This window comes from Arachis duranensis, chromosome 3 (genome assembly GCF_000817695.3).
Source record: "Arachis duranensis cultivar V14167 chromosome 3, aradu.V14167.gnm2.J7QH, whole genome shotgun sequence".
NCBI lineage: Eukaryota > Viridiplantae > Streptophyta > Magnoliopsida > Fabales > Fabaceae > Arachis > Arachis duranensis.
In genome coordinates, this window is record NC_029774.3 from 8,945,936 (window position 1) to 8,957,454 (window position 11,519).

The 11,519-nt window shown below is 35.8% G+C and overlaps 2 protein-coding genes across 2 annotated transcripts; both read right to left on the reverse strand.

Moving 5' to 3' along the window:
• Positions 1–1,435: 1,435 nt before the first annotated feature.
• On the reverse strand, positions 1,436–4,422 carry LOC107477395 (putative glycerol-3-phosphate transporter 1). The gene is made up of 3 exons (XM_016097402.3): positions 4,248–4,422; positions 2,649–3,702; positions 1,436–2,512 (listed from the first exon to the last, which is right to left on the reverse strand). Exons 2-3 carry the CDS (start codon positions 3,625–3,627, stop codon positions 1,962–1,964), a joined length of 1,530 nt encoding a protein of 509 aa, XP_015952888.1. The 5' UTR covers positions 3,628–3,702; positions 4,248–4,422; the 3' UTR covers positions 1,436–1,961.
• A 4,223-nt stretch (positions 4,423–8,645) lies between these two features.
• On the reverse strand, positions 8,646–9,319 carry LOC107477431 (uncharacterized). The gene is made up of 2 exons (XM_016097443.1): positions 8,736–9,319; positions 8,646–8,649 (listed from the first exon to the last, which is right to left on the reverse strand). Exons 1-2 carry the CDS (start codon positions 9,317–9,319, stop codon positions 8,646–8,648), a joined length of 588 nt encoding a protein of 195 aa, XP_015952929.1.
• Between the last annotated feature and the right edge of the window lie 2,200 nt (positions 9,320–11,519).

An 11,519-nucleotide genomic window follows, 5' to 3' on the forward strand; every position in this document is an offset into this window, starting at 1 on the left:
AATACCAAAAGATTAGTCTAACCCAATAAAAAAATTGAGATATTTAAAAAAAAGTCTTAAAATTATTTATGTTGGATAACCTTACAAAATTATTCTCTTATTATTATTATTTTTTTATTTCCCACGATATATTTTAGTTCGGCAAGACATTGACTAATTCATCGTAAAAAAAATAGTTATTTTTCTTGTTTGGTTGAGGAGAGAAATAAGAGAGAAAAAAAAATGAATGAAAAAATATTGGTGAGACCCACTATTTTTTTTTTCTCCAACAATAGAAAGAAAATAGAGAGAAAATTAATTCTCTCTCTACTTCCAATATTACTTCTTTACTTTTTTTAATATATTTTATAATATAAAGATAAAATTGTCTTTTTATAACATTATTTTCCTTCTTTTTTTTTCATCCAAACACATCTAAAAAAAATAAAAATTTACTCAAATTTTTTTCTTTTTATTTTTTTCTCTCTATTACTTTCCTTCCAACTAAACATAACCTTAAAAATTTATCATTGACTAATAAATTATTACATGCACAAACACAAAGTAAGATTTGAAGCCCCACGGTTAGTTAATTAAGGTAAGGAATAAACTATTTCTCATCCTTTCTACCACACTTATTACTAAAGTTAGCAGATGTGAAAGAAGGACCAAACAACAGGAAGCTTCATGGAACACAGTACATCATCTGAATCACCATTCTTGCTGGACCACCTCACTATATCACAATTTGTAAGGGGCCAAGCGAAGCTATTTTCCTCTACTTGTTCAAATTGTGGGCCATTTTCCCTTTGTGCCCACACCTTTATTTAAAAATTTAAAAGAATTCATGATTCACTCACTGACAAACATGCATAATAATGCTCATAAATCAGATATCACTTCGCCTGTTTCTTGTACCATGAAATATTTTTTCTGAATTTGTAGCAGAAAATGAACCGAATCAATCTCCTATACAGTCCAAATATCTTGTACATATCCATCAATATAATTGTACTTGTACCCTTTGTGTTTTTGTTGAGATCTGTGCATTTGCCAAATGATTGAACCAACTTTGCAGATCAAATTATTGATTTTGCAACTATACCGATTATATTATTTATACACTAAAAATCAATTATTAAATTAATTATTTATATAAATTATCTGTTAATATATAAAATATATATTAAAAGTAAAATAAATAATATATATATTTATATACAAATATATAATAATTAATTTAATAACAAAATTTTATTATTCAATCTATTTTTTATAGTTCCTAAACGACTTATTGATAATTTCTGCTATAATATTTTGTTATTCTTTTTCAACTTTCAACTATGTATTTTAAATGAGAATTGATTTTCCAAATTCCGATCATTGTGATTCAGCAATTACACCCATTTGTTTCAAAATACACTCAAAATTTATAATAAGAAATGCTAATAAGAACTTAGCAAAATAGAAGGCCAAGACACATTCCTCAAATTAGAAGATACAAGTCAAATTGAGGGGGCACATATAGAGTTTATACTTTTTTACATTATTGCAAACTCTTTGCACCCCATCAATGAAATCCATTGAAAAAATCCTAGCCAAGATCAAGTTGTAAACACACTTGAAATCTTTGATTCTTGATCTCACAAACAATGTGGTTGATTTTTTTTTTTTTTCCATATTCAAAAAACTACAAGAAGCTCTTGACAAAGCTCATTTCTAAGGACAACACTATATTAATCTATACTAGAATGGGGGCAATTGAGGGTAACTATATATCACAAGATGTACATACAAATAACATTGGAAACTGTTATTCCAATAACATGAAGAATGTTTAAAAACCTTTAAACATCTCCATTTTCAACCACTGCAGTGCATGATCTGATGAATTTGATCACCTGAAGCCATGAAATGATGCTTCACAAGAACTATCCGCATCATTACACAGCCAGGTAGTATACCGGAAACTCCTCAAAGTTTTAAACATCAAGGGAACATTCCGGTGCTCTGTTGGACCTCGACTCTTCGATCTTTGCAGCCACCTCAGCCATTACAAGCCTAGTAAGAAGCAGCCCTGCAATTAAAGCTGCTATCATCAACATTGTGAAAACTGCACTCCAGCTCTTGGCCGATATATAACCGGTCAATAGAGGTCCTATTGCAGCCCCAATAGAACCTGTTCCATCGATGATAGCCGTGACAGTTGCTAGAGCTCGCGAATTCCCCCTCAATGACTTATGTGTTCCCAGGTCAGCCGAAACAGCGGTTGTTATGAGGGCATAAGGGCCATTCACAAACATACCAGTTATGAACATCAATGCAGCATTCACAATCAATGAAACATGACCATAGCTTCTGTAGAAGAACAGAGCAGGTATAGCACAATACATGAAGCTAGCTGCTGTTATGGCTCTAGCATCTAAGTGATCGGAAATGTGGCCGGCTAGAATCCCTCCAAGAACCCCACCAACATCGAATAAAGTCGATAATGTCCCTGATGTCTCACTGGATAGATATTTCCCATCAATTGCTGCAAGATAATGAACATAAATGAGAAATTGTGACTACTTGCAAACATAAAGATACAATCTTATATGAATTTGTTAATAAATGCTAAATGTTCTAGCTGTTTTTTTTGTTCTCCCTAGCATAGAAAATTGAAGTACCTGTGTGGCTAACATAGAAGGGGAGCCAATAAAGAAATGTATATGCAACCAATTTGGCGAAAAACAGACAGAGTGCGAAAGGGGCAACCCCAGGAATTTTCCAGGCCTCAAGGAAGCCAACTGGTTCTTCCTCGGCCGGATTCTCCGGTGCTAAGAGAGGCTCATTCACTTCTTCATCTCCACTTTTCTTGGGTGAATTACACTCATCTTCCTCTCTGCTAACTCCCACAGACTCAGGTGCAACCGGCAATAGAAAGAAAACCATCAAGCCGACGAAAGCCATCATAAGTCCCGGCACAACAAAGGACCATCCCCATCCATAACACAACATAGCTGAAGCAATCAAGGATCCTGTGATGTTCCCAACGGACGTGTGAGCATTCCATATTCCCATGATCAACCCTCTCTTGCTCTTTCCAAACCAGTTTCCGACGACTGCAACAACCGAAGGCCATCCAGTTGATTGAAACAGTCCAGCAATCATTTGAACCACTAAGAAATAGTAAAAGTTATGAATGTTTGCCCAATAAGCTACCCCGAATAGTGAAGTGAACAAAGCAGTTCCTAGCATTCCCACAGTAAGAAAAATCCTTAAATTACATCGATCACCGAAGTGTCCTGAAAAGTACATCCCCAATGCGTAAAAGGAAAGGAATGCAACATCCACATCACCAAGAAGGGAAGTCCCATCTGATTCATTGAATGGTGCCCAACCATTACCAAGAACACTTGAAGAAATTCTCTTCTTTTTCGGGAGACTCAATCCTATATCTGATGATTGAGGATCAAGAACACTCTTAACAATACTTGTGGTTTTTCTGGTGGCATGGTAACTAGTATAAGCCAAAAATGTTACAATCAGAACAATTGCTTGGTGGGTTTTGAAGGAAACAGGACCACCTTTCAAGTATTCAATGGCCCTAATTCCAAGTAGCTTACTAGAACTTCTCTTAAGGGACAATTCTGGTGCTGAACCCATGAAATTATATTATATATCTCAATTCAGCTGCAACAAAAGAGTAGAAGCTGAACTTTCTCCCCTCGCAGAATTGAACTGAATAAAAATTGAAGAAAAATAAGATGAATAGATGTTCAAGAGTATTCTAAATCTTTGCTTTTAAAGGAACTAGATTCATTTGATCCATGATAATCAAATTACAACATCAAACATTAAAAACCAATATAAAAATAAAATAAATCAAACTAAGGTAAAACATTAAGGTATAATTCCAACCCCTGGGTTATATAAAAGACACCATTGGGAAATTCAGTATAAGATGAAATATAGGCAAATCAAGAGAGCAGAAGATCCAGTTTCAGAGCAGCCAGAGTTGCATTTGACTCAAAAGAGAATAAATTAACAAACTGAGAGACACAAAATACTCTGCAAAAGGAAACAAAATTTTAGGACACAAAAAGAAAGAAAGAAAGAAAAAGAAAAAACCCAGAACATTGAGGAACCCAATGATAGAATGAATCTTTCAACTCCAAAAAAACCAAAAAAAAAAAATCAAACAGAGGAAAATGAAAACCAAGACAGAAATGGTAAACAAAAAATTAAAAAATAAATAAAATAGAACATGAGAATATGTATGATACCTTATTAAGCAAAGTGGAAGGTGACTTGGGTGGAAATTCTGGGGGTTTTGACGTTTGAACAAGTTTCAAACTCCGAACACCATTACACCACTTGTGTTCGTGGAAGTTACTATTGTGTTTGTTTTGTTTTGTTTTGTTTAGCGGGTTTTGAGAAATTCGGAGGCAAAAACGTGTGAAGGAATGCTCCTTACTTATGATTGACGTTAATGGTTTTTTTATTCACTATAATGACCCTTTTGCCCTCTTCGGTTAACACCACTTGCCGTAGTGATAACGCCTTCAGTTTAATTACGAGGCTGCCATCTGTTTCTGTTAATTGACTAAACTGCCCTCGGCTGTTATTTTGGTATTGAACTGCCTCCCCTTTTTAATTGTGAACGTGCCATGATTCTTTCAATCTCTCTCTTTTTTTCTTTTTCTTTTTTTTTTATATTTGGTAATTGGTAGGTTTATTACGTGTGCCTTGGCCGGTGAGTGTGGGACTCTATTTTCTCTTTCACATGAAATTATCTTCTCGAATATTATCAGGTTCTGAATTAGAAAAAAATATAACTGGGAATAATGTTAAAAAATGACAGTGAATACTATTTTATTTTGTTACGGTTAAATTGAATTAATTGATTTATTGAAAAAATCAGTATGAGCAAGATATTAATCCCAAATATTTAGTATGCCTTATAGAAATTTTTGGGTCAATAATTTTTAGCATTTTTTATTATTATTTAATTAATATAAATAATTTTGTTCATTTATGTATATAAATTTAAAAAAAATATGAATATAACTTGTATTAATTTATGTATATAAAATTTTAGTAAAAATAAATATAAATTATATATTTTTTTGTGTAAAAATTCTGTAAACATTAATACAAATACTGGTAATATAGTATTTTATATATATTAATTAGAGTCTTTGCCTTATTAAAATTTTAGGACTGGTATAATATGAAGTTTCTTTATCTTAATTTTAAAGTAATTAGTTAAACAGGTGAGTTATATATTAGGATAAAATGTTTAAATAAATTAAAGTCAATCATAAATTACACAAACCATCTAAACAAAAAATATCATATAGATTTTTTTAATACAGAATTTTATGTAAATCGAATGAGTCTCAATCGATTTACATACGTTGGTAGTAAATCGAATGACATTGAGTCAGTTTACTAGAGTTTCATACAAATAAAAGTGGGTTGAATCGATTTATGCATGCATGTTGTGAACCCTAGTAAATCGAATAAGTATAATTCAATTCATCTATGGTTTTTGGCTGCTAGTACTTCGAATCGATATGCTTCGAATTAGGCAGGTTCGTTGTGCATAGTAAATCGAAACAGTCGAATTCAATTTACTATGTATTGAGCTTTATGCATAAATCGAATTCCCCAAATTCGATTTAGTGTGAAAGCAATGTCTATAAATATGATCTAAACGTGAATTCCTTATGATAATAAAACACAATGGCTAGTGAGGATAGTTTTTTAGTATTGGTGCACTATAGATGGTCAATTAAGAAAAAACGCGTTCCAGAATTAAGTTTACTTGATAAGGATCCCCTTACTATTTCTCTGAAACCTTCAACGAGTTTCATTGAGTTCCTGAATTCTATAATCCAAAAACTGGGATTGCAAGGCGTGAAACGGGTTGAAAAGTTATTCTATAGAATTCCGATTTCAGTTTTACGAGATTATGTGAAGTGCGATTTATTTGTCATAAGGAGTGACAAAGATTTGCAAGTTATGTTCCATTGTCGTCAGCAGTTTCCTGAGGTAAATACTCTTGAGCTGTTGGCCAATCTTATAGATGTAGTCTCCAGCTCAGGAGGTTTGAACCAGAATCCCCAACCTCCAGCATAAGGATGGCAACGGGTCTCCATGGGGGCGGAGACATGCCCCCCGCGCCCCGCCCCCGTCACCACAATCCGCCCTCCGTCCCTGCCCCATCCCCGCCACGGGTAACGGGGATCCCGTATCCGCCAGGGACCTGCATATCCGCGGATTTTACAAATTAATAATCTCAAACACAGAACAATAAACAATTTTAAGAACAGAACATTAACAATTGAACAAATCTTAATTTTTCAAATCAAAATTCAACCACAATTGCCCAAACAGAAATAAGAAGATTAACAATTTCAAACAATTTTAAATACAGAAAATTAGCAATTGAACAAATCCTGAATTTCCAAATAAAAATTCAACAATAATTGTAGAAATAAAGATATAAACGCAGAAGATAAACAATTTGAAACATTGAACAAACCCTAAACCCCAAATGTTAAAAAAAAAACCTCAAAAGAAACTAATCAGAGAGAAAGGGCCTTATTGATGCGGCAATGACGAGGCTTCGGCAGACAGCGGCGAAAAGGCTGTCGGAGGCGACAACGATTGTGCTGGTGGCGGTGACGATTCTGCTTGAGGAGGCAGCGACGAAGAAGACCGATTTGGAGGCTGCAATGATGATGAACGAGCAAGGAGCAGGAGGCGACGAATGGCGATGATGAGGCGATGACAGTGAGTGATAGGGCAGTGATTTACGATGTGAATGAGAGAGGAGGCAGTGACCAACGATGAGGCTTGTAAGCACCGAGAGAACCTTGGCGTGGCTGGCGAGGTGACGAGGTAGGAGGAAGACGGCAGTGACACTGTTGTTGGAAAAGAGAAGCAACAGCTGGAGGCAAAGGAAGAAGGAGATGGTTTATACGGGTACCCACAGGGCGGGTATTTTTTCCCCTGCCCGCCCCATTTAATAGCCGGGTACCCGTCCCCGCCACCTGCAGGAAAAAACGTTCCCCATATCTGCTCTCCGGCAGATAAATTTCCGCGGATACCCGCCCCACCGGGAGAAATTGCCATCCCTACTCCAGCAATAATGGCAGCCTGTTCTAGTTCGAGGCCTGTCGGTGCCTCTTCATCTGTGCCTGTGATTGCACCTAAGGCAATGTTGGTTGCCTCCTCGTCTTTCGTAGGTGATCTAAACCGCAGTCATGATGGAAAAATAAGTGATACTATGATTGCCGGATTTATTGATTTGGCACCGGTTTCATTACAGGGTGGAGTACCGGATGGTGTGGATGATGTACTGCGGGATGATGATGTGGAGCCCGAGACAATTGTTGATGATAGTGGTGATGACATAGCACAGAGTAATCCAGCTGGGGGTGGTGGAGTGTCCAATTCAGGTAATCAGCAGTACCTCCCATATTTTTCAACTTTGGACTTGGATGTCATGAGACAACATGGGGTACTTGGCGCACGTGTTGGATTTAGAGCTAGAGATACACAGGATATTGGAGGATTAGCGGAGTTTCAGGTTGGCCAGCATTTTCAGGATAAAGAGAAGGCCATAAGCGTGAATACCTATAGTATCCAACATGGGGTTCAGTACAAAATAGTGGAGCCGATTATCGCAAGTACTACAAGCAGTGTAAGGAATTTGCCAACGGTATACATGGTTGATTCGAATCAATCTCTGCCAGCGCAGAGGTATTTGAGAGGTAAAATGGTACAATGGACCTCATACTTGTCTGGCCACGTCAATATCGAGTGATCACAGGAGTCTTGATTATCATGTGATCTCGACATTCATAATGCCTATGATTAGAGCTTATGCTGCCGTGTGTATCAAGGTACTACTGAATGCGACAGAGGCACATTTTAGTTTTAGACCGACTTACAGGAGGGTTTGGTTGGCTAAACATAAGCCCGTGGTACAAATTTACGGAGACTGAGATGAGTCATATAATGAGTTGCCGCAATGGATGCTAGGTGTGCAAACAATGATGTCGGGTAGTATTACAATGTTGAGGACGAGTCTTGTGCGAGTGGATGAACAAGTGGATAAGTCGCATGCTTATTTTCCACCAGTTTTTTTAGACATTCCCACCGTGTATTGAGGCCTTCCGACATTGCAAGCTGTTGGTTAGTGTTGATGAAACTCACTTGTACAGCAAATACAGGGATACATTGCTCGTTGCGATTGCTCAGGACAGCAACTCCAACATCCTTCCTGTTGCATTTGTACTTGTGAAGGGTGAGAATGCGGAGTCGTGGTCGTTCTTTCCATCCCACCTTCGTCAGCACATCACTCCACGTCCGGGTATTCTAGTGATATCGAATCGGCACAACGGGATCATGGCTGCACTGGAGGATACCAACGGAGGTTGGCTACCATCCGCTGCCTATCGTGCATTCTGTATTCGACATGTAACCGCAAATTTTGCCCCGACTTTTAAGGGGCAAGGATGCACGTAGACTTCTGGTAAATGCGACTTATGCCAAGACTGAGGTTGAATTTGACTACCAGTTTGATATTCTCTGAACCAAAGACCCTGCCATGTGTGATTGGGCTAACAGGATTGAGGTCCCTTCTCGCTTACGGTCAGGTTGTGACCTGATTACCTACACCCGAAACATACATTATCACTAAATGAAAATAACACCAAAAAATTGTGACAAACATAGCATATAAATATATAGAACACTACCTCGAGGCCAAAGACCAACCAAAGGGGCTATATCCATCGGGCCTGAAACTAAAAAATCGCCAAAAGATCCATGGCTGAAGCAGCTGCAATGGACTGACTAACTTTACAACGTTCATGTTTGCCATGCGGCACATGCACATGTATAACCATGAGAGAGCAGCTAATCCCCCACTGTACCCACCTTTGTCCTCAAGCCTGGCTACATATGGCAACCACCGAATATGAAGGCGAGTACTGAACTTGTCGCCGAATAGCTGAGTCCCCAAAAGTATCATGATATACTTCCGGGCATACCTCCTAACCGTTGCATCATCGGCGCCATGAGGAAGCTCACCGAAAGTCTCCTGCATCCAACTGTATTTTACCGTAAACTTGTCGATGCATTTTGTTGGAGGCAAAACACCCAGCAGTTCCTCGAACCATACCCAAGTTGGGCGACCACCCTCGATAAATTTCTCAAACTCCGTCAGGCATCCATTTACGTAATTTCCATCGATCGGCGCCCTAATTGGTATGCCACATCCTATAGTATAATCGTGCACTTTCCGAACGGCATATAAAACATATGTATCTCCAGACGTCATCGCTCCATGAATGCACTCGCTAACGACTCATCCAACTTAAACCAAGTCTCATTCAGTCACGCAAGATGGTATAAACTGACCATCTGCAAGTACGGAATGATCCTTTCGTCTAAGTGCATACCCTGCTATCGTCTCATAGTAGTGATACATCGGTGGAGCTGTATAAACAAGATAACAAATTTTCTCTTAGGATCACATCAAAACATATTTCTATAATAATATCAACTAATGCATCTGTTAATCCAAAAGATACCATAAACGCAACCAAATAATTTTACGGGTTCAAACACAAAATAAAATCATATATTCATCAAACTGGGACTAATAAAATAAGTTTAATATTAATACAAAAATTGTTTTAATGTGCTGGATCGCACAATCTTGGATCACTAACAAGTTTATCGCTAGCAACCTTGATGTCACATGAATTCTAAGTAAAATAGCATATCACTACCCATACTTTCTTTAATAACAACCCAAATCACAACATAGACTCCAATCACTACTTTTACTCTAACTAAGTTTCACTATCCATTATCTTCATTACTCGTATTCTTCTAATTAATTGTAATCACTATCCAAATTAGAAATTATCCCGTTAAACCACTAGAAACTAATAAGTCACTACTCTAACCACTCTATCTAGTTTAAAAGTTGTAAATTATGACTAACGTTAAAAGAGACAAAAAAAAAACATCTAATCCTATTTTTGAAGAAGGAAAATGTATGTACCAACCTTTTCATTGATGATACCAGCAATATGGGCAACTCCATCCAAACAATAAAGACGATCCGGGTTATCTGCTATCAGCAGAGTATCCGAATGTTGAAATATTTGAGTTGAGGTTTCTCTAGAATTTGGCGGGGTTGGATTTCTGAATTGTAGTTCAAATGAGCTCAATTCGAATTCTATTTATAGAAAAATACTTAATAAATTGACTCAGTCAAAGTCGAATTATCATGAGAGCACATTGTATGTAATTCGAATTACTATAGGAATAAAACCAAAGCTAAATAGAAATAGCTTGTTTCGATTTATGGTGGAAATCCCGTGCTTGCATAAATCGAATTGAAGTCATTTCATTTACTATGTCGATAACATGCATGCATCAGAGTAATTCGATTAACATCTTACCTTAGTAATTTGAGTTAAACTGATTTAATTTAGTAAAAAAATTGCTAAATCGAATCTAACTCATTCGGTTTACATAAAAATTAAACGTCCATTAAAGAGTTTTATGTAATGTTTTTTTGTTTAGGTGATTTGTGAAATTTAAAATTGACTTTGGTTTATTTAAACATTTTATCTTATATATTATTTTAGATTCACAAATTTGTTGGATGACCAACTAACGTACAGTGATATTTGTAAAAATAAAAATTCATATATATTATTATAATGATAATTTAAGAGATAATATACCTTTTTCAATTATAATAGCAGCCGCAAATAATTTTGACTATTTTTTAAAAGAAATATATTAATTTATTTATTCTGATTTGACATTATTTAGCATAAAAAATTCCAAATATTCAATATATATATATATATATTATTGTATGGATATCGTATATATTTAACGATATTTTTATCCTCCATTTTCGATATTTTATATAGTTGGCTGAAAATGAAACATCAATATACATTAAAATTGATGAAATTGCGCTGCAATTTATGGTCCCCTGTTTTTGATACAATTTGCATCGGCATGATCTTTCAAATCACTATGACGCTTTCATGATATTGAAATAATACAGATAATATTATATCCGAAATAGATATAGAATGGGACGGGATGCGTAGCCTTAATTCAAGAGGTCACAGAATTCAATTCAAATATATTATATAGTCTTTGTAATCCAATAATTAACAGAGTTCTTTACTCTTGTTTTGCCAGCAACGTTGGGAATTGAATTGACACGAATTATTGGAACCTAATACTAAATTTGTAAGCTAAGGTCGAACTGTCGAAGCAACTTCTAGGCTTTGTGTAAGCAACTCGTTCACGTTATTAATTATTTTCAGCGAAGTGGCTCCACATTGCAAATAATTTAAGGTGAAAATTTAGACAATTACAATTAATTTTATGTAAAATTAATAATTAAAAATTATTAAATAATTTAATAAATTTAATTAAATTATTATTTAATAATTATTAATTATTAATTTTATATACAATTAATTATACCTGAATTTTCA